We start from the raw sequence: 26,428 nt of genomic DNA, 5'->3' as shown, positions 1-26,428 counted from the left end.
AGGGAGCTTTTTCTTAAACTTTATAGTCGTTTAAACAGAACGATTAAAGTCCATGACACACAGGCAAGGTTTGGACAGCAACGGGAGCCAGCAAGTTTAACAACGCCTCAGTTCTTCATGCTTTCATGCATAAGGACCTTCAGATTTACCAAACTTTGCAAACCAACATCCAGCTTACATCTTGGACTGTTTTCACGCGGATGCTTGAGATGGTCCGTGAAAAAAACTCCTTCCTCGGTTCTGAGAAAACTGTCCGCCCTGATGACGTCAGCAGGAGTGGTTGTGACTTTACTGGTTTCTGAGTTTGAAGAACTGACCTCGAGATTCTACCCGTTCTAAACAGTGACACTGACTATCACCATCACCAGACCCTAAAACCTATCAGGTAGCTGTTACACCAGCTGTTCCACACATCAGGGGAACAGCTGGGTGGTTTTTCCATGGGCAAATAAGAAATCCGACTTCCTTTTGCAACTAGAAGAGGTGCCCCCTGTTGGTCAACAGAAAAATGCAGAGTTAAGGCGCTTTGCTTCAATCTTTTCGATCTGAAAGCCACCTCCATCCTGTATATGGAGCAAAGTGCATTGAGTTTATAGCTAGAAACAATTATGCTGCTGGTTGCATTATAGGAAGTGCAGTAGGCTTTGTGGGGCTTTACCCACAGCGCTTATACATGGAAATATATCTCAGGTACTATTGCCTTAATGTTGGACTGTTTTCTCAATATGTCTGCGTAATTTCACGGACGTGGACTCAGTGGAGCAGCCCTTCAACCACGAGTCTGAAATGAGTCATGGACTGATTTTTTGAAATAATGGGTCAGTGGTAAGTTACGGGACTGATTATAAATCTCATTATAAATAATGTTTGTTTTTTTAAATAAATAATAATAATTCATGAGGTTTGGATATTCCCTTAGAGCTCACAAACACCTTCAGCTTTAACATTCTTTTTTCCTCTTTGTCCACTTCTTAATCAAATTCATCATCGTCTTTCACAATCATCTAAGCAATCCACTAAATCAAACGCAAAAGAAAGTTTCGGTTTTGCGCGACTTTCCTCTTCATCCCACATCCTCATCCTCAGCACCGCTCCTCAGAGGGCGCGGGCTAAGTGTTTCGGTTTTCTTATCTAGAAGGATCTCTATCCTGTTTTAACGAGGCACTTGACCTCCCTCGGCGCTCTCCTACTCCCTGAGTGACGCAAAAAAAGTGGGCTGGCGAAGCGCTAAGTGCAGCAGTTTAGAGGACTATCTGTGCGCTACTCCAGCAGACTTCACTTGGAGCGCCTATATAGGTTCAGTCGTCTGTCTCGGATGTTACACCAGAGCCTTGTCGGCGGAGATACCGGCATGAGAACGGATGCGTTTGAGAGGCTAAACACGGACTTTTCCTCAGACTTGTAACAACCCCCCGCTTCATTCATTAAGTTGGGAGGTTGATGAAACTTTTCTTGAATGAGTCTCCCGCCGCTGGCTGGCGCATCTGGATTCAGGTTAGTCGGAGCTGTCAAGTCCAGAGTTCAATTCTTCAGCCGGAGCCTTTTACCCCGTTTTTAAACTTTGTGGCGAAATACTGGAATTAGTTTAAACCAAACTCTTAATTTTGACAACTTTTTGTGAACATTTTTTATTGCAAGACACAAACATGGAAAACTCGGTCCTGAGAATGACATGCGTCCTGGTGGCTATCTGTCTCTTGGATAAAAGGTGAGTGAAATTAATACGGAATGCAGTAATTCTACTAAAACTTTAAGTCAAGCTGCTGTTTTAACGCAATTAAAGAACATCTTTCATCGAGCCTCCTTATTTGAACTTAAAAATCTGTTAACTGGATGTTGTGAGATGTCAGATTTATTTATCGACGTAAAATGTGTATTTCATTCATTCAGCTAAACGTTTCACTGACAGGTTGTCTGCGCCTAAAATATAAATATAATGAAGTGTAAACAGTTGTGTGCTTTCTTTTTTATTTCTATTTATTCTTTATTATCTTGAACACTTTTGCCCACATGCTGGTTCCAGCTGTAAAATTTGGAAAGGCAGCTTTTGAACTTGTGCTGCTCTTTACTCTCAGAGCCGGAAACACAACAGGTACCAACAGAAGTCAAACTGGAATTGCAAAGCCACAAAAAGCAATCCCACACTGAAAGTGTAACATGCAAATGAATAACATGCAGTGGCAAGTTGTTTTATTGATTGATTGATTGTTTTTTTAATCGCTCCAAAGCTACTTTGCTTAGATAAGCGGCACACTGTGTGTGTGTGTGTGTGTGTGTGTGTGTGTGTGTATGTTCCAACACTGACGACTTTTTCTTCTCTTTGCTTCGTGGAGAAGTTTTGCAGAAGACACTCTCGCAGGTCCCACGTGTTTACGAGACTATAAGCAGAGTGTGTGTGTAAATGCTATCTCTTCCCCACACCTGTATTTGCGTGTGCATCTGGGAGTGCGCGTGGCTGTTTGTTGGCTGGCTGCATGTGCGGCACACACAAACCTGTGTTTTGCCTGTAAAGATCATGAAAAGAAAGCAGGACAGCTTTCAGTCATCAGGAGCGCATCGTGTGTTTTTCTTATTGCTGCTGTTACTGTTCGTCTGTGGAGCACAAACGCGCTTTAGAGGCTGTCAGCTGAATTATTGCTGTTCACACGATTAACCTGAAACAGAAGCTGAGACAGTTGAGTGCAGAGACACACCTTACTGCTAATAACAATTTATGTGCTAAAGTATTTCCTCTGGTTATTTTATGTGGCAGGTACGTAGGTTTTTATTTTTGCCTTAATTCATTGTGCTGCAATAAAAACATCCTGAGTTAAGTATGCATATTTTTAAAGACTTTAAAGGCTTAATCATTTTTTTTAAATATTACTTTTATTTAAACCAATGGCAAAACAGATGCACAATCATAAAGTGAATCAATCTGAAAAGTAGAACATACTAACAGATTAAAGAGTACAGTTCCCCTCCGAAACCACCAGCATCTGGAGATGTTTTTATCAGCGCTACCACATAGCACACACATTTGTGTATTTTGGGGGTTTTACAGGAATCGGTTAAACCAGGGACCAACAAGTCATGGCAGGGTGCAATGGAAAGTGGGTGTCGAGGTGACACCAGAGGAACATTAAAAGAAAACTTACGAGTCTCGCTATAACGAACCTTCGGAGACTAACATCAGTACACAGAAAAGACAGAAGATTTGACTTGCACATCTATCTTGTCAGTAACCTGATCTATACTTGCTCCGTGCAGGGTAGACTCCAATGAAATCTTGGGCCTGAAGCTCCCCAACATCGACCCAATCCTGAATGCCAACACGGTGTGTCTGACACTGCCAGGTTTGACAAGGCGCCAGCTGGAGGTGTGCATGCGTAACCCAGACGTGACGGCTTCAGCAATCCAGGGAATCCAGATTGCCATCCATGAGTGCCAGCACCAGTTCAGAGGGCACCGCTGGAACTGCTCCAGCCTGGAGACTAGAAACAAAATACCCTACGACAGCATAGTCTTCAAAAGAGGTCAGTTTTAACCCAATTTTTTTACTTAAAAAAATAAACTTTTAAAAGTCCCAATATATGAATTACACAAAATTTACCACACAGTATTGTCTAAAGCGGGTGAATGAGTTTAAAAGCTTCTTTTAGTGAACTATGAAGGTGAAATGTCACCACAGGTTACCAGGTATAAGTTTGCTCTTGAGTCAGACTGTGGTTTCCTCCTCAACTGCACTTCAATGAAGTACCTTGAAAGGATGGGTTTAGAAAGATTAGCTGCCACAGAGATACAAAAGCTCCCAAACAAAAGTTAATATATTTCCTCAAACAAGATTATAAAAAGAGATTATTTTCCACGTAGTTATAATTCATCAATGTTAACTCGGAAACAAGTCCTCCAAATGAACAGGTTATCTCTAGTTATCTCTCGTTCCTAGCAGACTGGTATCTGCTTTCTAACCACCTCGCTGAAGCTTCTCAATAACCCATTCAAAAGAGCAGGCAACTTCAAAAGCAGTTAGTCACCTTCAGATTACCAAGCCTCATGCATATCATTTTTCCTTGACGCTTTGTAGGGCTTGGAGCTTTGCAAGTCAGCCACAAAGGATGAAAGAGGAGCTTTAGAGTTGGGAAGCCTTCAGATGGTGTCATCGCAGGTTATTGACTGGAAAAGGCATCAATTTCTTAGTAGCCTGAGCACCTGGATAGATGCAACACACAGTGCGGTTGGTAGTTTGAGTCTTGAGTTTAGCTGGCTTTCGATTTTACTTTCATCTTAGGAGTTGCAGAAAATTGGTTGAGATGCTCACGTGTATTGCTTTGGCTTAGCTTTGTGAGTTTTTAGTGAAAGTCTTTCAAGACAAGCGTGAAAAACTGGCTTTTTAAAAATTTCCCAAAGAGCGTTTCTCTGAGACACTAATGATGACCTTACCTATCATAAAATAATTCCTACCATCTCTGCAAGAAAAACCCTGGTTTGTAACCCTCACTGAGGACTATATCCTACCACTGCCATGAAATAACACAAAATATATAATAATTTTAGCTACAGTAAATACTTTCTCACCTCTGGTCTTGCTTTCACTCCTAACTGACTCATTGAAAAGCTGTTTGTCATTATTAGCAGAGGCAGTTGCTCGTTGTCTGGCATCCCTGGTTTGCCTCGGGTGCAGAAACTCCAAACCACTGACATAAACAAGCTCTTTAAATCGTGTGATTCATCTGTTACATGTTGATACGATCCTCTCCACGCAAGCTAAAAAATGGATACAAGTTGACACGCTGCAGCCATCATTGCGTGCAGTTACTGTAAGCATGAATGCTTTGAATAAGGGACGTTTTCAGAGGTGGATTATACAAAAGGTGAGTGCATGTATTCAGTGCAGCTCCTCCTGAAAAAACTCAAATACGCTCTCACACGAGGCTCGTGTGTACCAAACTGGTATTTTCTTCCCACATCATGTAGTGCAGCAACAAGTTTATCTGTGGTGTTAAAAGCTCAGAATTGAAGAAAGTACTTCCAACTGGAAAACTCGCTTACTCGGCTACGCTTGCAGGGCTTTCTCAAATCCTACATGTGACATTCTAAACAGGTTTTTGAATCGATTATCAGGTGCTCTACATTTTAATATTTATTCTGGTGTCACTGCATCGGATGGTGCTCGAATCCTCTCTGCTGATGGTTTCTCGATAACTTTTACGGGTCTATGTTCATTCCCATTTAGCCCGCATTAAAAACTAGGCTAAAGGGAGGGCCCAGCAGGACGGAGACGGACAGAAATAGGAGAATTGTTCCCTCTCTTTCTGTGCCTTTCTGCATTTCTTTTGCCATCTCGTTCTCTGTCGCCATGTCTCTGTGTTCCCTGGCTGGGCTACTCCTAATGCTTTTTCTTCCCTTGCCAGTGCAAGTGCTTGTGAATTTGCTCTCAGCACTTTCCCAACTCTCCGAGGCAAAAGCACAAACCTGTTTAGTCGGTTTCTGTAACACAAAGTGACAGTTTCCTTTGAATCTTTAATTCATTTTGCCACTTCCTCTGCCATCAGTTCAGCCGGGCGTGCCACAGCCGGTGAATTATTTGTTAGATTGATTTGTTCCCGGTCTTCCGGGTGCTCGCGTTGCAGTGCCCAGCTCGGAGCAGGTCAAGAGCTAAAACGGGCTTTCTAAGTATGAGGATGTGCTTAAGTGCCATGGTGCGCTCCTCTCCTGCTCAGTGTGGGTCAAGGTGGTTGGGTGGGGGTGGAGGAAGGTTGGGGGCTCTGATTGTGAGTCAGTGAGTCAAATTATTTATAGACGGTACAATTTTGGAGTGTGTGCATTTATTTCTGGGGTGTATTCAAAAGTATAATTGCTCCTATTTACATGTTAAATATTAAGGAAGCTATTATGTATTACTGTATGATATCAGTAGATCGCATCCATTTCCTCTTAAGAGTCAAAGCAGAGTGAAAACAGAGATTAAAGGATATCGGCCATGTGAAAAATGAGGATTGCCCAATATCAGCAGTTTGCTCACAAGGTGTTTATAGCTTGTTTTTACTGCCTCCAGTTGGCAGCTTGTAAGGATGATGACTATCAGCTTCTCAGCCAGCCTCAGCTCACTGAGCTATTGAGGAGGATGTTACCACCGGTGGAGACGTTATTTCAGTTAGAAGAGCCATGTGAACATCTACTGTAGTTGGAAGCACAGTCATCATTCAGAATATGACAATATCCTGAAAACGTCCTTTTAAGTTTTAGAAACATTGTTACTGGACTCCCTCTGACTATCATGAGAACAGCATTTATTGTGCAAAGGCAAATATTTCTATGCATACAGCAACAAAAGTGTAAACTCTTACACCATATCTCACTAAAACAAATTAATCAGGGTTTTATTTTCAAATTTATTAATAAGGAAGTAACTTCAAACCCTGCTTAAAGGGGCAGATCCAGTTAAAAGCTTTTTTTATTTGACTCCAACAAGCAGCCTGAATCATTTCCCCTTCGAGCTCAGTGCTATAAACCCCTAAGTGGTTTCTTTTCATGTTTTCTTTACAAGTTTCCATTATAACCGTAGCCGGTGGGGCTGCTTTTATACAACCTGAGGGTACCTTGACAGGCAGTAAGCTGAGATCTAACAATAAACACTATAGAGGGCAGGAGTGCAAATGATTCTGTCACACTTTATCCTTCGGTATTCACGGATTCCACAATTAGATATGGATTTCTTTCTCTTTTTTTTAGCGTACGTCCAGTGCACGTGTGTGTGTAAGTGTAAGGAGAGGCTGCTATAACAGCAGTCTTATGATTTACAGGTCAGTCGTCGTCAGATACACTCTTACATGTGCTGCATGCGAGTTACGTCACGAAGAAAAAAAGGGATGCATTTAACTCTAATGTCATACGTGGATATTGCACGCACACAGTCATTCATCTGCCTCCTTTACATGGATTAGTTCCTTTTGAGTCAATTTAAAATGATTACAAGGTGAAAGCTGCGGTACGGCATAATGAGCCTCTCTAAGTTAAACACATGTACAGCTCATTTGGTGGCGAGTTGTCATCCAAATAGAGGAAACGACAAAAGCAAAGATCGAAGTACAGCCAGCAATCAGCCCAAAGTCAAAGACTAGTAACAGCCGGGTTAACAGTTAATAAGTCAATTTTACTTATATTGCACATTTTAAAAAGAACCCGGTTACAAAGAATAATAAAGACAATAACTGAAAAAGTCGTCTAACCATGGTTGAGAACAATGGCTAAAAATAATCCAATAAGGGAGCAGTATGAAGCACTGACAGGGAGCTTGGCCCAGTCGCCTCGAGTTTGTAGGTGAGAGAAGTTGTTGGAATGACCTCACGGACCTGGAGGTAAAAGATCTGTAATCTTCTGTGGAGCTAATCCATGGAGTCAAGCTATCCTTAACAAGAGCAAGATTTTAGCTACAGCTGGGTGAAAGATCCACGGATGGAGTACGTGTGTGTGTGTGTGTGTGTGTGTGTGTGTGTGTGTGTGTGTGTGTGTGTGTGTGTGTGTGTGTGTGGTCGCGGAGGTTGTCACAGGAAGGAGTCACAGCTCTATTTAGTCACAGTGTGCGAGTACCCGGTGGGTCCTCTGATGGTGGAGCCTGCGAAGTTTGGAACACTGAATTGTTATTGTCCCAGATGTTTCCTCTGCTCTGAGTCTCGGCCTGTGCGTGTGTGCATGTGAAAAAGAAAAAGTTCTGCGTGTTATTTATGATGCATAAAATAAAGAAAGCAAAATGTAAATGTGCTCTCACTCTCGAAATGAGGAAACTTTGAGCATGTAAATGTCGTGTAACACTGTAACTGAAATACAACTGTGGGGTATTTATAAAAATCAAAAATGTACAACAAGTAAAGCTTTGAATTGGTATCTTAGTCATATAAATGATCAGTCACTGCACATTTCACTTCTCTATCGCTCTTTTAGCCAGCAGTTTTCTCATTTCACTTTGGTTCCACATATATGATGATGTATTCTGCTTAAGAGTTATTAGAAATTCTCAAAGTTTGTCAACTCTGTCTCAAAGTGAAACACTTGCCTCTATAGCCACTGACACGGTCCTCCGGTTAATCTTTGTAAGAACTGATGATTCTTATGTTACTTCACACACAGCAGTAAAACACTGAGCACCATTTGAGAGCATACAGTCCATCTGGCATTTTAAATGAAAACATCTTTCCACTTCCAAAGTGTTTCCTGGTTCTGACACTTCTTATTACCTTTTACTTTCACATTAGCTTAAAACAACATGACTATGCTGCCCCTCTACCTGCAGGTTTTCGAGAGAGTGCCTTCGCGTATGCCATTGCAGCAGCGGGAGTGGTGCACGCGGTGGCCAACGCCTGCTCCATGGGCAAACTGAAAGCATGTGGCTGTGACGAGAAGCGACGAGGGGACGAGGAGGCTTTCCGTATCAAACTCCACCGCTTGCAAGTCGAGGCCATCCAGCGAGGGAAGGGTATGGTGCACGGTGTTATGGAGCACTTCCCGGCTGACCTGCCAGGGCCCCAAGACTCGTGGGAGTGGGGCGGCTGCAGCCCTGACGTGGAATTCGGAGAGAAGTTCTCACGGGATTTCCTGGATGCCCGTGAGACCTACAAAGACATCCACGCTCGTATGAGGCTGCATAATAATAAAGTTGGGAGACAGGTGAGTGAAAAGTGTGTGTTTGTGGGTCTTTTTTCCCCACGTTTGCATAACTGCTGCTATTTTGTTGTACTACATTAAAAGATTTTAACATCAGACACACAATTTACGACAGAACAAATGAAAAAAAAAAAAAGCTCAAAGGGCCGATCGTAGATACTACACAGCCGCTTCTGTCCTGTATCAGTTTATCAAAAATGACAGTGTTGTCAGCTGTTATGAACGTTTTAGAGGGTCAGGGGTTGTGTTTCAGAAGTGTTTCATACTGCTACTACTACTACTTATGTGAGGTTTAGCTTCATGTGGTCGTTGCAATTGAGTCCTTCCTCAATAACGTCTAAAGATTTAGAGAACTGGTAAAATAAGCAATAAGAGTAAAAGTAAACAGTTATCAAGCTTTAACATAGTTATATTAGATTGTATGGTCACAGGGGACGTCAACTCGAAAGCATGGATGATGCTCAACTAAGCAGTAGAACCAGTAGAATCTCATAAAAACTACTTTTAAATCTCAGAAGGTTGATTCTGTTCATCGGGACGTTTTCAGTGGGAGAAAAGTTTCATCATCATCATCATCATCAGGTGACTTCTTCAGTCTCAGCTGACTGCAGGTTTCACTCTTATAAACAGGACATTTGCACAATCACTGAAACCAGCACCACTGAAGGAACAATGAGCTGTGAGGAGTTGAGCAGTTATTAATATGCAAATAGTCCAACATGTTCTCATCCCAAAATCTAACATGCGACGCCATGTGGCAAATTGTTGGGATGTTACGCTTTCGGAAACATGAATGAATCTACACATGTACATTTGTTTTACTTTCTCAGCATTAATCACTTTGGAAAACAGTAGCTAATATGATTAAGATTGTGGTTAGGGATAAGGTCATGGTTGGAATACACGGCTGGAACGTGTGTTACCGCCGGGAGCGTCACTCTATTGGATTCCATTCACAATCGTATCATAGGGACGCGGAAGGTTACCTTTCGTGTTCCTATGGGATGCCTCAGGACATGACAAACCCTCGGTATGTTACGCGTTGGGAATGACAGTGGTCTCAATAGTCATGTTTAGGGCTGCCACAAACGATTATTTTGATAGTCGACTAGTCACCGATTATTTTTGCGATTAGTCGAGTAATCAGATCATCATCCATTGGACGTAAAACTACAGCTTATTGCACCAGCAGCATCTGCTCTTATATAACTATCATTAGCTTACAGCTTTAAGTGTTTAAGGTCTGTGCTAACTAAAAATAAAGACAAGATGATAGTTTATTAAATTTTAATGAAATTTGCAGATTGTTTCGGTGAAGTTTAATAAACTCCTTGCTATCTAAAATATAACAGGACACCGGAGTAAATTCTCGAGCATCTCACACTTCTGATAATCAGCTGTCTGCTTGAGGTTTATTCAGCTGTGTAAAAACTATAACTTTAATCTCATCCAAACCGATTTACTCAGGAACAAAACACTGAAAAAAGCCAAACAACATTTTGAAGTTATCTAAGTGACTTATATATCATGTTTAACCTGAGTAGCGAAAGACGGCGGTGGGTTTGAAAACGATTTGCCGGGAGTCCGGTGTTCTCACGGCTCTAGTGAGTCTAGCCCCCGGCTAGCTATCGAGCTAGTGGGTAACAGACGTCTCCGAAAACGTCGGAGCGCTTTTGAAAATATGCGGTGTCTTGATAAACTGAGCAGATATTTGAGGTTTACACAGCTACATTCTCGCCTGAAAATATGTTAAACGTTTATTTTGTGACCCAGAAAGAATAATAAGAGTAATATTAAAACTAACTAGCTGCCGCCATTGTTGGAAACTGAGCTGGGCCGCGCTATGAATTCTGGGACACAGCTTCTTCTTCGGGGTTTAACGGCAGCTGGCATCCTTGTACATGCAGTGCTGCCATCTTCTGTTTCAGTCCGTTATTACACCTTTAAATCCTGCTACTTATTCCTGTGTCTTTTGTGATCTTACAAAGCTTCAAACGACGCGTCGACTATTAAATCAGTCGTCGACGTAATCGTGACTAGTCGACTAATCGTGGCAGCCCTAGTCATGCTATGGGACTAACTGACCTTTTATGGTCACTTGGATGAGCGACGAATCGTTTCTCCCACCGAAAACATCCAGATGAACAGAATCAACCTTTTGGGATTTACTTATCTGGATAACTGAGTGCGCATCAAGACAAATACTTTTAAAGTTTATTGGGTTTGTCCCACACTAAGCTTGTCTAACAAAAAGTGACTCTCAGTGTTTGATGTTAGAATTCAGAAGCAACTTTTGAAGCGCACTTTATGAATTCTACTTTATGCCTAACACACATTTGTAAGGTTTAGTGTAAGCTTAACTGAAACTTAAATTTATGGCGTGTTGTGAAAGTGATGAAAATAACTGTGTTATTTTGTTATTAAGGGTAAAAGTAGCACGAGCTTGAATGGTTTTGACATATTTGTCCTAATTATTAGCACATTACTTGAAACACAGTGTCTAAACGGTTCAGTAGGACAACTTGACTGAAGAATCGTCTCTTCAGAGAAAAAACAACTTCACCATCAAGCCGGTCGTCTTCGCCGGTCGAGGGCGAGCTGTCAGCCCAGATGAACTGCTTTGTTAAAATGGGCCTCATATCCTGCTGGTCATTTTAATTAGCGTCAGATCAGTCAGGATGTCATCCAAAGCAGCAATCATCCAAAACACAGCACGTCACTGATTGTGTGGTTTACAGTACAGGGTTCGGGGTATTTGGGGTATTTAGGACACAGCACAATACACTAAATGAAAAGCACCTGTATTTTCAAAACTTTGAAAATTTTGATTGGGTTTCAAACGATGGAATAGAAAGATGTAAATGACCGTGATAAGCAGCGGCAACGTCCAGTACTGCGAGGGCAGCAGAGACGAGAAGCGGGCGTAAATTGCTCATTGTTCCCCATTTCCTCCAGAGTAATTTGGGCCTGTATCTTTTCATCAGTTTACTTCTGGTTTCCTTGATTATGCAGACAAAACACAAATGTGGAGTGCGTAAGCCGAACTCAACAACAGCTGGCCTCCCTGTAGTAGAAAGAGTGATAAGGTGACATAACCTCCAGTCAGTACGGTGGAAATGTGAGTAAACAGAAGCGGGGGCTGAAGTGAAATGAGTAATGAAACAGTGATTCATTTTTCTTTTGTGCACGTTTCATTGCGTGCATGTTGCTTTTAATTATTTTGAGGTAGAAAACTGAATCGTGCGCCGTGTTATTGCAGCACGTTCCAGGTTGTCTTTCTTTTCTGTCAATCATTTGCTGTGTATTCATTTATTCATTCAGGGAAATCTGTTCCTGTGAGCTGTGGTTTGGAGTTCTTCTATGTGCTAACGAGAGCAAACTAATGGGCTTTAAAAAGTTGCATTTATAGCACATACAGTAAACTCACTGGCAACGTGTTAGTGCTGAGTCAGGCCCTCTTTTGCCTTCAGATCTGCCTGAATTCTTCGAGGCACAGATGGAACAAGGTGCTGGAAACCTTTCCCCGAGATTTTGGTTGATATTAAGAAGACAGCATCAGATTTTTGTGCTGCACATCCATGATGGGACTCTTCTTTTCACCACATCCTAAATGTAATTATCCCTGTTGGACTGGGATCTGGTGACTTTGAGTACAGTGAAGCAGTTTGATACGATTGAATCTTTGTGACGTGTTGCGTTTTCTGGCTTGAAGTAGCCATCAGAAGATGGTCATATTGGGATGGGCGTGGTCAGCAACAACACTCAGGTAGGTTTGGAATTTAAACTATGCTCATGTGGCAGGAAGGCGCCCAAAGCGTGACAAGAAGTTACGCGCCATGTGGATCATGTTTTTTACACCAGATTTTGAGCCTACCATGTAAATCTCACAGCAAAAATCAAGGCTCTCAGAGTAGTTAATGTTTTTCTCGCCTTCTGGTATCATTTTTGGTGAGGCCGTGCAAATTGTAGCCTGTTCTTAGCTGACATGAGTAGCATCCGTGTGGACGTCTGCTGCTCTTCTTAATTGTAGCAAGCAGTTATTTATCTGCTATCAGCTCAAAGCAGACTGAGCATTTGTCTCTGACCGCTGGCATCAACAAGGCATTGTGACACAGAAAAACTGCTCCTCACTGAATATTTAGTCTTTTTGAGACGTTCTCTGTAACTCGTTGTCATGGTTTTGTGGGAACATCCCAGTAGATCACCGGATTCTGAAATCTTTAGACCAGCTCATCCGGCACCAGCAACAATCACTTAAATCACTTTTCTGATATTTGATTTAAACATCTGAAACTCTCCCATGGATGCCTTTCTTATTGTTTAATCGTGACCTTTGACCTTAACTGAGCCAAGTGAGGCCTGCAGTTTTTTAGATGTTGTTCTGGGCTCTTTGTGATGCACTGGATGAGTCGTCGCTGTGCTCTTGGAGTATATTTGGCAGGCCGGTCACTCCTGTGAAGGTTCACCACTCTTCCAAGTTTTCTCCATGTGTGGGTGATGGCTCTCACCGTGGTTCACTGCAGTCCCACAGCTTTACAAATGGCTCTGTAACTTTGAGCCTACTTTACTTTGTCAGACAGGTTCTAGTGGTTTAAATGATTTCTTGATTCAGCAGGTCTGGCAGTAATCGGGTCTGGGTGTGGCACTTAAATTGAACTTAGCGTTCTAAAAATGTGGTTAATCACAGTTAATTCATGATTTAACAAGCGGCGCAGTTACTTTTTCATACTTTTGCATTAATAAAGGAAATCATCATTTAAAAAGTGCATTTTGTATTTATTTGGGTGATCTGTGACTAATATTAGGATTTTTTAAAATCTAAAACATGAAAGTTTGACAAATAAACAATATATTTGTTACACAGGCTGTTAGCTAAGTAGCAGAGATAATTCAGTAACTAGCGAACGTCCCATACATGCATTTTCCATTTGCTAGCTTTGCATAACTTGTTTCCACCATTTGTTGCTAGGAAACATAATAATAGATAACCGTTTCAATAATAAAGATTTAATTTCAGGTAGGACAAGTGAAAACATTAAGCCATTGTGTAACTGTTTTGAAAAATAAATAGTTTTTTAGTAAAAGATATTGAAGTGATTACACGTTATTTCCTTTTTCCTTTGTTTGTTGGTGCAAATCAACTTTATCATTTTTTTACAATGACACCTGACGATAGATCGGATATCATTGTCACCAACTGTTGACTCTAGATAATCTCCTTTGACTGACGTGATGACTGACACAGATACCAGTGACTTCATTAGCCTTATATACAGCGCTTCTTTATTATACATTTGGCGTAACCTTAATTTGTTTTTTTTAAAGAAACAAACAAAAAGGTTAAAAACGAGTTTATCAGCCACACTTTCATCTTGCAGGTGAGAACAGCAACAACAGCTCAAAGAAAAACAACCTATAACTGGCAACATACACTTTAATTTCCTTTACAGTTTAGTGTTTAAAGGAGGGTATTTTGAAATTCTGTTTATTGGTTTCCTTTTTGTCACATGACCTCGTTGGAGTAAAAATCTTTTACTGTTGGCTAATCTGGTACATCTGGTTATCCAAAACTGAAAACAAAAACTATTAGTTGGACTGGAGTGGGAGGATTTTGAGATTGCAAAACTTGCTCAGTGGATACTTTTATGGTAAATATTCTTAAAACTAGTCTTCAAATATCAAACCCACCCCAGCTACAGGGGCTTCTCAAAGGGTCTCGCCAACTTGTTGGGTTGCAATAACTGCTTAAGTGAGTATGAGACACAGAGGCCGTCCTGTGCTGGAAAAAAGGCAAAGATCAAAGAGAAAGGGAAACCAAGAGAGGAGGTGGAGCAGAGGGTAAGGTTAGGAAAAAGACAGGGAGTAACAGAGGACAAATTTATGAGTCATCACAGAGGTGGTACTGTGAAATACTGATAGGTGCAATAAAACCCTCGCAACACACACACACAGCTCCTAGAATCAAACAGAAAGTACTGACAGGTGGGGCCTCCTCAAAATAATGGCCACCCTTCTCTGCGTGTCTTTTGCTCCCACCTACCCGCCATCACCACTTCACCTCCTTCCACCCCCTGCCCGACTCCCCTCTTTCAGAGCAGCAGTCTGTTAGCAGAGGAATGCGGTGGTTTTTAGCGGGGTGTGCATGTCGCCTCATGCCCACCCCAAGGTTCTCACGACGTCCCGTCTTGTTTTTAGCCCTAATTAGTGGCTGCTGGCAGTTTGGAAACAGATGTTTAAAACCCTGCAAAAGATTTTAGACTTCAAACACCAGGGCGGAAAGTAGAAAGAGATTCGCCCTTCCTTCCCTCCCCTCTTCCCCCTCTCCTGCGCTGCCTCCTCCAACCTCTTTGCAACAGGCCTTGCTGCAGAAATATCACAGTACACTTTACGTATGCGCACAAGCTTCAATTTAATTAAAATAAGAGATTTAAATAAATAAATACTATATAACAATTATTACAGAACCAGCCTCTCCAGCCCCTCAAGCACAGTCCCTCCCTTTGTTTGTTCCTCTGGCTTTCTCCAGTTAAACAAACAAACTCCCGTTCAGCCGTTATAAGAGCGCTTTTAAAAGGCCGGCGACATGTTTTAAGAGTTTATGACATGGAAACTCATCATCCCAAAGTACATTTCTTGGCAGACTCACAGCGTTCTTATCAATCATTTAAACAGCACACCTCAAAACAAATGCTTGGCACACGTTCTTGTGTTCGTGTTGCAGAGCTTAGAGCCATTTCGAGGTGCTGTTGAATCCTGCCTGTTCATTAGGCAGGTGGTGACAATGCTGGCTGTGTAACAGTCTGCTGAGTTACTGGCAAACATCTTCTTCATAATTACAATTTACCATCAGGGCCTGACTTCAGGGGAGTAAGACGAGATGGTGTGTTGCTTTGCCGGGAGTAAACTATACGTTTCAACTCCTCTTCAACCCCTTTTCGAGCATGTGCAACTGGCAACTGGCACTTAAACATTGGTAAACATTTGAACGCTTGCCATGACTAAATCATAATAAAGTTGTGTTCATGATAGCACTTGTGTCTCTGGTATTTCATGGACGCAGGTGAGCTTGCAGCAAGTGCAGCGCTACGTGACGGGGTGCAACACTGCAGTTTTGGCTTTGAAGTAAGAATAAAATTGCAGGTACCCTTCATCACCCGTATTTGCGAGCATGTCAGGTTATGACGGGATAAATAGGTGTGTTTGTAAGAGGGACTTAAGTCAAATCCTTAAGATCTAATGGGATTGCTCAAAAATTGGAAATGGCTTAGCAAAGATGGTGCAATATACTGAAGAGATGGGGAGTTTTGGCATCTACCCACACTGTTAGCCCAAGAGTAGGAGGACACAGAGAAGTGCATTGTATTGTTAAGTAACACTCTGGCAAAGAAAACTGCATGTAATTAGTATTCAGTATTATTTTGTAGTGTTGATGTTTCCGGGCAATTGAAGACTTACTTTGTGAATTTCAAGGCATGACGCTCCTTCAGCGGGGCACCGAAGCTCCTGTAAGATTTATCAAAGTCATAATTAAGTCATTATGAATCTGAGCAGCAACCCTTGGAGAATCATCCCAACCAGCTAAAGTGGGACTCTTACATCTCTTCACGGCTAATATAACCCTGGAGCGATGATGATCTGTTCTTTGGAAGCCAGTTGTGTTAATGGACTCTGAAACCACACATGTGTGTGTGTGTGTGTGTGTGTGTGTGTGATCAAAAATAGAAAGATTAGCCCTGCAATCCTCAGACGCCATATCATCAGAGGAAGGCGGGGCATTCCTGAGTCCTGACAGTACAGTCTGACCTAACACACACTCTGTGGCATGTATGCATAAGCATGCGTACACACAGATACACACAAAAGTGCACAAGGAGGCAAACGCTCCATAGTTCAACAGGTGGAAGTGCTTATGCTGGTAATAACATTTTATTAGAGTCTCTAAATAAGTAGCTGTGGACAGCGTCTGCAGCTAACAGAGAGTAAACGCTGTACATACAGCTGCAAATTCACACGCGGTCTGTGGAGCGCAGATATGGAGCGCGTTTGCTCAGGAAAAGCATGTCACTGCGTCTGCGTGGTTGCGTGTGTGTTTGTCTGCATACGCTTAACTGTTCTTTTGAAGCGAGGCGTTTGATTTGTTTAAAGTGATGTCTGGGTTTAATGTGTTGCTGTGGGATTTGTTTGTGTGCTTTGATATCGCTCCGGCTTGCTGCTTGGCTTTAAAAGTCCTTTAGTAGGTTTTCTTTGAACTGACAAACACAAGGCAGCATGCAGACTAGTCTGCTGTTTATCCACTTAACTGGGTCGACGGTGGGACACGCAGACGTTAGATTAGGATTTTCCCAAATACAGTCGGTGGTGATGACACGAGGATCGGCCACCGATTAAATTCAAAGCACCCGAAGAAACAGGGAATATCGTTTTTATGACCGAGTTGTGTTATTAGAATATTGCAGAAATTGTTTTTTAAAGTAGATGAAGACTGATAAAAAAAGACGGAACTTATACTCACAGACAAACTAAGACAATGTTACTTTGTGTCGAGCTGCAGGACTTTCCCTGAGCTGTTCACCAATTGTTTTATTACAGATGAGTCAGTATTGACTAAGGATGACAATCCTGCTGTAACATTAGGCTAAAAGGAGTGTGGTAATACTTTTACCTTTAGCATACTGCGATCCTGGATCACAGCGTGTGTTATGAGAGAGCTGCCAAGGGCAAGTGCACACAAGAAATGGAAAAGTGCCTCATTATGTGCTCTATGAAAAAAAACAAAAACCCTCCAATTACATACAGAGGTTTGTTAAGCACACAGGTAAAAATTCACTTGACACATGACGTACTTCTTTTTTTTGTAACACAACACGAGTCATTAAATAAGCAAATGTGTAAAAATACTAACAATATTAATAGTAACAGACTGGTAAGTTGTCCACGGTGGACCCTACCGTCTCCCTGTGATAGCTAGAAGAGAAACCCCCATCTCCCCCCCACTCCCACACCATATGCATGTATATGAATGGCAGCCATCACTGCCTGTTAGTGCCCTTTTTTTGTTTTCCAGTTAAACGCATAAAGTGCCTAAAATACTCGTTCTATTAATTAATGCACTCTGACCTATACTCAGGCGCTCTTTGATCTCTACTTTACTTCATCCACCCGTGCTCGTTGCACAGTAGTCTGCTTGTACTTTCCCCCAGTCTACTGTGTTATGTAGCCTACGGTCCTGGTCTGCCACCAACATGCTGTATTTGATCTCTGTCTGGGGTTATTTTATAGATGCCTGTCTCTCTAGCCAATTAAAACCTGCCAGATGTTTGTCCCTAACTGTGGTCCACTTTGAAGAAGTCTGTTGTGTATGTGCTGGGTAAACCAAAGCATTAGTCATAAAATGGCATTTATTAATAAATTCTTACTCCAGTGCTTTGAAAGGATAATGTTTAATGCAGATAACTATTCTTCATCAAATGCGTTACAAGGATTTAAGACCAAAGAACGCAGTGAGCCGCAAATGAAGATTTCTTGTTTTCTCTAAAAGCCGGCAGCTGTTTTATTTGTTTAACACATTGTCCTTTTTTATTCTTCCCAAACTCTGGCTGCAGTACCTGAGCACACTAACAGAAGTAAGTGTCACTCAAGCTGTGTGTATGTCCATCTCTCGTTGCCAAGATACTCCCTGCTGACAGGTTTGATGCTGCTGACCACAATCTAATCTATACGGCTGATAGGCAGGCGATTTGTGATAACACCCACGCACACTTCTCTCTCAAACAGCCTTTGTGTATCAAACAATGTATCTAATCCTTTGGCTCATCTCCTCCTGTCAGCCTCTTTTCCTCTCTCCACCCTTCACCTCTGAATTTACCTCACATTCCTTCCTCCACGGGCCCTAAATGCCCTCGGGGTTCATTTTCAGGATCAAAGATTTTTACATCTACAATGACACATTAAAAAAAAAATTTAATCAACATTTCAAATGTAATCTCGGTACACAGTGAAAACACAATATTACTGCACATGACCATCTATGTCTGCTGTGCATGTTTCCTGCACAGGTAGTGTAGAGCTGCGTGCAGAAGCAACAAGGTCAGCAACATATTTGGTATTCATGTTAAATAAACAGCTGTTAGCCAATGCCGGTAACTTTGTTTTCTTTCAGAGAAGGGTTAAGTGATTAGCGTGACAAACCAGGGAAGGACAAACGGTAACCGGTAAGACCGACTCGGGCAGTGAACACAAGCGTGTGCATTATTGTTTCCAAACTATCAGACTGCCAGAGTGGTGCCAACAAAAGTTTGGCCTTTTCAAATGAAAATGTAGCGCCCATCATCTAACTAAATATACTGATATATATTCTTACATTTTTCTGTGTTACTTGTCTGTGTCTCCTTTGTTGCGCAGTGTAATTGCCCCAAGGGACAGATGAGTAGGAGCAACTGTAAGAAACCAAAAGGAAAAAATAACAACCTTTCATCTGGTCATTAATCAAAACAGCCTCATTCTTGGAGCCATCTAGATCTGGAAAAGTACACTTAATATGTTGATAAATGAAGAGGGACAGGGGGAGCTCGTTATGTTAGAACGGTTACCAACACAAAACCTCATTTTAGACCAGCTTCTTCTATAAATAGATGAAGTCAACAAGTGAATGTTGTTGACTTCTTTTTCTGTTCGTCATCTGTCAATTCATCCTCCGTGAAAAAGAGGAGTTAGCGCTCAGTGAAGCCACAGCAATTAATAGATGGTTAATTAAAGGTAATGTCATTCATCTGGGTAAAATAACTCACTCGGGTGCCCTCGTCTTTATTTCTACTTGCATAAAATGTCCTTTACCAGTGCTCCTCTGATGATCAGATGAACCAGCGTCACACTGATTTCATGTTACCTCGTACGTGCCTTTCATCTGCACGTCAGAAGAATATCTTACATCTCCCACACACATCAATCACTTTTCACCAGCAGTTATTTTCTTTTGTTGAGGTTTTTTTTCAAACTTTACCCAGTCAGACGACAGGGTGTGCACCATGCCTCGTGTTTAAAGAATAAATACACCCTGAACAAGAACTCAGACATTATTCCTTTGATGCTGCTTTGACAGATGTGTTAAAATTTAAATGGAAAGAAAGACGCTTCCCTGTGAATCTAGCCAAATGTTGCAAGATGCAGCAGAAATGCAGCAAAAATTTGGACACCAAGTATCGAAATGTCTTGCAAATCTGTTTGGCTGCTTTCTCACTTTACATCAGAAACCAAAAGCAAAACAAAAACTGCAAAGTTAATATTGCTGCATCGGTCTGAGTTATCGATCAGAGTATTTGTAGTTTGGAAAAAAGTGAGTGGAAGACTTGAAACACCTACTTGCCTTTTAACCAGCGTGAGAGCAAGGTTCAAAATGTTGTCTTAGAGATGCTCAGTGTTGTCGTTACAGGAACTGTCCATGTGCCAGCCTCGGTCTTCACATATCTGTTCAGTTCTGTTTTATTTATGTTTAACAGTCATCTCAACCGTGACTGTGACCCGGCGACTGTTGAGATCAAAATGAAAGTTTGGCAACAGGTGCCATCGAGGAAATCACGGGTACATGGCTGATACGAAACCTTTGCAAGATGCCCCTTAGTTCTAAAAGTTAGGGTATGATTGTGACCGTGCAGCGATGGGTCGAATGCATGCTGCTCATGGATGTGAAAAGCAAACCTTGATGCTGTCTTTAGTGATGCATCAGAATTCATTCACAGAAGCCTAGAAATCTGTGGCCCATTTCTGCAGAGTTGCTCACTCTTCTGACTCTTTGAGCGTTCGTATCATCAGCCTTCTCCCGAGGAGGAGCGTGCTGTGCTGATTTCACTTCTGCAGCTCTCTGTGTGGATTTGCTTTGTTGCACTTTGAAATTTAGATATGGAAGCCAGTCGTGCTGTGCAACTGACTGATTATGCACAGCACGCTAATCTCCATATGCACTGAGCATCTCAAGAAAATATTTTCTTTTATGTGAATTTCTCCACTCTGATAAACATGAAAGATGTTTTTAGGGATGCTGCTGTTCTTCTCCGGCAACAATATCTCATATTGAGAAAGAAACTTTCTCTTTAAGCTGGTTGTTTTGTTGTTTTACTGTTCTTTGAAAGCTCTGTCCTGCTGTGAATATACCATCAAACAGTAGCAATGTGGATGCAATTATGACTCCTAGGTCAGTTTGTCTCTTTAAGGTTTAAGTGGGTTGGAGCGTTTCATGATTACAGACTTTGCTGTGTGTTTAAGGCCAGCACGTTTGTGATTCTGGGGTTGCCTCTGGCCTCATGTAAAAACTGAGCCAGAAGTTACAATGTGAACTCAGTGCAAGTGCCGCTTGAGCAATTATAGTGTTGTTTACCATAAAGCCGTACAGCGTCTAGTACAGCGTCTCCTCGCCACTGATCACAGCGTCTTGAAACTTTCCTTTCAACACTCCCAATGACAGTGTAACCATGTTTATCCAAAAAGCACACTCCTAAGTCACTTTCTGTTATTGTAGCACATTATGAACATAGAGTGATGGGCAAGGTTAAAATATTTTGCATTCTTTTGCACGATTGTTATAATATAGCATCTAAATGGCTTTAAAGTGTAGTATCGGTGCCTCCAACGTTTAATTTTCTCCACTTAAAAGGCTCATTACTGGCAAGCTTGAGTGATGGCAGAAAAACATATCTCCAAACATAAACATGTATTTTCAAACACTATATGTAGGATTTTGCAGCTTTAAACGGATGCATCACATCCTGATGTGTTTGTGCCGTTACTCATGTTTTTAATATTACTGGTCACCTTTGAACTTTGCCTCGGTGGCAAACACGAGGGTTTTCTTTTCATGTGCATTTCACATGTTTGTCATGAACAGATGACTCACGCCTTTACTTGGCAATGTTAGCTCAAGTCGGAAACCCACAAAGCACAGCATGAAACAGTGTGCTGCACACTCACACAAAAACCCTCAAAACATTACGACATTTACAAATTGGTCCTGCTACCTCTGCATAAAACAGACGACTGGGTATTTGATTTTTGGCTTCCATCCTAATTGGCCCAATTTTGGTAGGTAACAAGATTTTAAGACTTAAAAAGCTCAATAAAGGTTTATCTCATGTTTTTTCTGTACTTTCTATTTTTCCTCTTTAAAAGATTAGATGGTAGTTTTACCATAAAATTTACAAACACAAAAAACAGAGCTTAACAACACAAAAGCAGAGGAACAGCTCAGGCTTTTTACCACATACATAAAAATGTGAATATAGACAAATAGCCACAAACACCTTTTCTGAAGCCATGTATTGATTTTTGTCTGATTCCACCTAAAATGAACAAGTGTGGGTGAAGTTCTTGTTTTTTCATGTGTATGAGAGAATAAGCACCCTTATTGCTAGCACATGTGTAGCATGTCTTTAATTGTGCGAGTGTCCAGCCTGCGCCAGTGTGTTGATAGGGGTGGCAGCAGTATCATCTGTCAGTACTCTGGGTGGCCTGGTGTTCCTGTTGGTAATTGGATCTTAAAGTTTAGGGCTGGTGATGACTGATAAACATTCACGTGCACACACACACACACGCACTGAGATGCACCGAGGGTTTGTCATGAGTGATATATGTGTACGCAGATCCCGCACCGTTCGCTATAACGGGATATTTTGTTTGTTTATGTGTGCAGATTTGGATTGTAGACTCCATAAACATTCTTTGAGGCTTAATGTAAGAATTAAATTGTGTGCAGTGTAGTAGTGAAGTGTTTTCGTATACTGTATCAGGGCCTGCTCAATGAGCAGATCTAGCTGCTGATGTCCGTGCAGTTCCATCGGACAGCCTTAAACTATTAAAGTGAAAATATGTAAATAGTGTTATGCTCTGATGCCTAATGTGCAGCTACATGTGGGTTATGCTCAGAGTCTCTACCTGATGCCAAAAGATGAATAATGACAGCGCTATCTGTTTGGGTGATACCTGCATCCATGTGTGTTATTTGATAGCAGCATATTTAACAACATACTGAGAGTCAGACCACCTGGATTCTTCAGTATGGAGCCAATGTTTCTTCAAGCATTTCATTACTAGGACAGTGGCTTGCATGGTGAAATAAAGTCAGTACAGCAACACCCTTCATCTGTATATGTTAACCTTAAAACAAAACCAGCAATCGAGGCAGGTGTTAATCTTCTTTTTTTCTTCTCTCTGCTCTTTTCCTCGCCTCTGCTTCCTTCCTCACTCCATCCTACTCTCTCTCCTTTTCTCTGCGTTTTTCCCAGGTGGTGCTCGACCACATGAGAAGGAAATGCAAGTGCCATGGGACCTCGGGGAGCTGCCAGCTGAAAACCTGCTGGCAGGTCACTCCAGAGTTCCGGGTGGTGGGTTCAATCCTCAAAGAACGCTTCCACATCGCCACGCTTATCAAGGCTCACAACCGGAACACTGGACAGCTGGACCACTCCCATCACAACAACCATCATCACCATCATCAGCACAATCACCATCACCATCGGCGGCGACCCAGCATCAACGAACTAGTCTACTTTGAAAAGTCACCAGATTTTTGCGAGCGAGACCTGGGCTCGGATTCAGCGGGCACACAGGGCCGGATCTGCAACAAGACCAGCCCGGGCATGGACAACTGTGAGAGTCTGTGCTGCGGCAGGGGCCACAACATTCTGCAGCAGACGCGAAGCGAACGCTGCAACTGCAAGTTTCACTGGTGCTGCTACGTGGTCTGTGAAGAGTGCCGGATAACAGAGTGGGTCAGCGTCTGTAAATGAAGAAACACACACCAAAAGGCTAAACAAACAAAACGGAGAGAAAGAGACATTTTTTAAGCCAGAATATTACTTTGAAATGGGGACATGACCATAAGTTGTGTGCCCCGTTCTTTTTTGCGGTGGACTGCAGTTTTTCTTTGCAGAGAAGATGTGCAAGAACAGAGTGGGAAGCAGTTGAGCCAGCAGAAAGATAGAAGTGTATGTTGGTAAAGAATGTGCACATGCAGCATATGTGAAAAGGTGCCACAACTCAAAGACCTTGGATGTATACTGCCTTCATCACGAGGTCGAGGAACATAGTAATTTAAAGATACGAATCTGAAATAAATTCAATACATTGTGACTGGCACAGAGCTGCATGAGAGTCAAGTGAGCAAAGAGGAAGTTTAAAGTAAGTAGTAGAGAGAAAGTTTGCAGGGGGAACATAAGATCTGCACAAAACTTAAACTCAAGTATATTTCTGAAACAGATCATACACCAAAAAGTTGTCCCTCGATCCTCAATTGCAAGTACCATCACTTATAGCATAGCATAAATCCAGCCATGGTTATTATTTACCTTGTCTCCTATCTGCTACATGTAGAGGCAAAACGTCAGGACTCATAGTGCACACAGTTTGACAAAGCACTTACAAATCTGGGGCACTGAAGGATTTTATACCTTGTTTAAGGACAGTTCAGAATTTTCCATATTTATTTATAGCAGCTATCATGTTGCACATGGAATACGTTGAATGATTGTCTGGCTCAACTGAAAGTCAGTGTTACTACCCCTGCCAACACTAATAATAATGTTAAAAATGTTAAAAAAAGAGGTAGAACTGATTTGATTGCAATGCTGCCTTCATGAGCAGAACACGACAATGACCTCTTTAGAAACAGCAACGATGAATTTGAGCGGCTGAAGTCTAAAGATCAAAAGTGTGATCTGAAACCCGGATTGCTGGCGCTGACTCCAAGTATCAAAAAAACACTTCCTTTTCTCTCATGGTGGCTGTCTAGATACTGTAAATGTTTCCACTAATAAGCTTCAGACAGACCAAGAACCGTGTCTATACACTATAAGATTCATTTCATAGTCCCTGTTCGAAAACCGTTTGAGGCACAAACGTGTACCCGTGTATTCAGAAATCCTTGAAAATGTCGCACAGCTCCAGATTTATGTCATCCAAAATGTGTGGTCCGTGTTGTGTGTGGTACGTAATGTAAGAGGACCGAGAACGGTTTTCATCGTCAACATGATCTGAACAGCACTGTAAATAAAAATGAATAATGCTGCACCGAATACCATCAATAATTTTTAAAGTGCCTCAGGAAACTGAGTGCGCACAAACACGCTCCAGTTCCTCACACTATAAACATCCAAAACTGTCATCAATCAAATGTTTCCTGTTTTGTGATGCAATGTAATGTGTGCAACACTGTAAGCTTTGTGTAATATATCTACACTCACCTACTTCACACTTCTTTGATGTGTACTACAGGGATATTCTGATGTCAACTTCTAACTATATATAAGAAAAAAAGAACATTGATATGGATTTCTGCCTGTACACATTTATAAGATCATATTTGGTTTCATGAAACCTGTATGAGTACGGCTCCTTATCAGACAGTGTAATTTATTTTGAGTAAATATATTTCTGTGTTGAAAGCAGAGAAAAAAATCTGGGATTATATTTCCAGTGTAACAGTTTATTTTGATCCTGATAAGTAGTTTGCACATACTTAACTGTGTCCAGGAAAACTCTGGGAAGATATCAGCAATATGCATTTTTTCATGTCATAAATGTATGTATGTGTGTATTTGTATGTTTTAATATGGTTATTATCTAAGTTATTTTATTTTTGTGGATAACTTAATATTTGTAAGACAATAAAGACAGACCATAATAATGAAAGAAGCTTTAATGTGATGAATAATAAAGAACCTGAAAACAGTGGATTTTGGGAAAAGAAACATGTAATGTTTATTATTTCATGAACCATGCTGAAGATGATGAATTCTTTGCTTACTCAGTGCTACAGTATGTTAGGCGTCAGGGATTTTTATTTCTTCAGTTTCAGCTCCATGAAAAGTCGATAATCCCCCTGATGATCAGATCTTTCTTTATACTGTAAGGTCAAGACCCTACAATACTACAGAGAAAACTCCAACAATCATATGACCCCCTATGAGCAAGCACTTTGGCGACAGCGGGAAGGAAAAACTCCCATTTAGCAGGAAAAAACCTCCAGCAGAACCAGGCTCAGGGAGGGGCGGGGCCATCTGCGTCGACTGATTGCGAATTAGGGAAGAGAGACAGGACAGAAAAAATCAAACACGTAGTTATTTGTGAAAAATGGGTCATTCTGAAGATCTGAGTCAATCCGTGCTATTGTAATCGGTCGGTGCTCCGATTACACATTCGTAAAATTTCTTCCCTGCTTCCACGATCAACTGTAAGTGGTTTTATCAAAGTGGAAGCAACTCAGCCACAATGTGGAAAACCATGTTAAGTTACAGAGCAGCATTTCTAAGAGTCTAGTATGTAAAAGTTTAAACTTGTGGGAGCATTAAAGAAATTCTTTCAAGGCATTCCTAAGATACTGCAAGAATGACACATACAGATGTACAGCTAGACAAGCAGACAACACGAAGCCTCTGGTAATGGCTGGTGCTGGGGGAGGGGGGGTCATAAATCATTTCAAACTATTTTTTTTCCCAGTGATTTTTGTGAAGATCAGAGCCAGGAAAAGAAAATCTGCTGAGTTTTCTTTTAAATAACTTAGTTTGCTGCAGCCCCAGGCCTTTGTGCAGGTTTGCAATGTGCACATGTGTTTTTGTGTTTCCTGGGTGGAGATTCAGGAGATGGTTAAAAATGCAGAACACCTGGCTAGAGCCCTGCCCTGGTATTTAAAATCTCTCTAGGCCTTCCTGGTGTCCACTTCTGCTGCGTCTTCATTCTGGTCCTGCAGCAGTCTCTGGGCCTCATTTGTACATCATGTCCTATAGACTTAACAACTCATCTA

At 41.6% G+C, this 26,428-nt stretch overlaps 1 protein-coding gene across 1 annotated transcript; it reads left to right on the top strand.

The window, feature by feature from the left end:
- Nucleotides 1-1,180: 1,180 nt before the first annotated feature.
- wnt10a (wingless-type MMTV integration site family, member 10a) lies at nt 1,181-25,378 on the top strand. The gene is made up of 5 exons (XM_040027764.1): nt 1,181-1,494; nt 1,639-1,708; nt 3,250-3,515; nt 8,273-8,646; nt 22,914-25,378. Exons 2-5 carry the CDS (start codon nt 1,647-1,649, stop codon nt 23,415-23,417), a joined length of 1,206 nt encoding a protein of 401 aa, XP_039883698.1. The 5' UTR covers nt 1,181-1,494; nt 1,639-1,646; the 3' UTR covers nt 23,418-25,378.
- The last annotated feature ends 1,050 nt before the right edge of the window (nt 25,379-26,428 follow it).

Source organism: Simochromis diagramma, unplaced genomic scaffold (genome assembly GCF_900408965.1).
Source record: "Simochromis diagramma unplaced genomic scaffold, fSimDia1.1 OVJJ01000343.1, whole genome shotgun sequence".
Lineage (NCBI taxonomy): Eukaryota > Metazoa > Chordata > Actinopteri > Cichliformes > Cichlidae > Simochromis > Simochromis diagramma.
The sequence above is the reverse complement of the archived record's forward strand: the minus strand, read 5'-3'. Positions and strand labels throughout refer to the sequence as shown.

Excerpts from the sequence above, each read along its gene's own strand:
- wnt10a (XM_040027764.1), top strand. The coding sequence starts at position 1,647 with ATGGAAAACTCGGTCCTGAGAATGACATGCGTCCTGGTGGCTATCTGT. Across the intron at positions 3,516-8,272 it reads CAGCATAGTCTTCAAAAGAG|GTTTTCGAGAGAGTGCCTTC; the intron begins GTCAGTTTTAAC and ends CTCTACCTGCAG. Across the intron at positions 8,647-22,913 it reads ATAATAAAGTTGGGAGACAG|GTGGTGCTCGACCACATGAG; the intron begins GTGAGTGAAAAG and ends CGTTTTTCCCAG.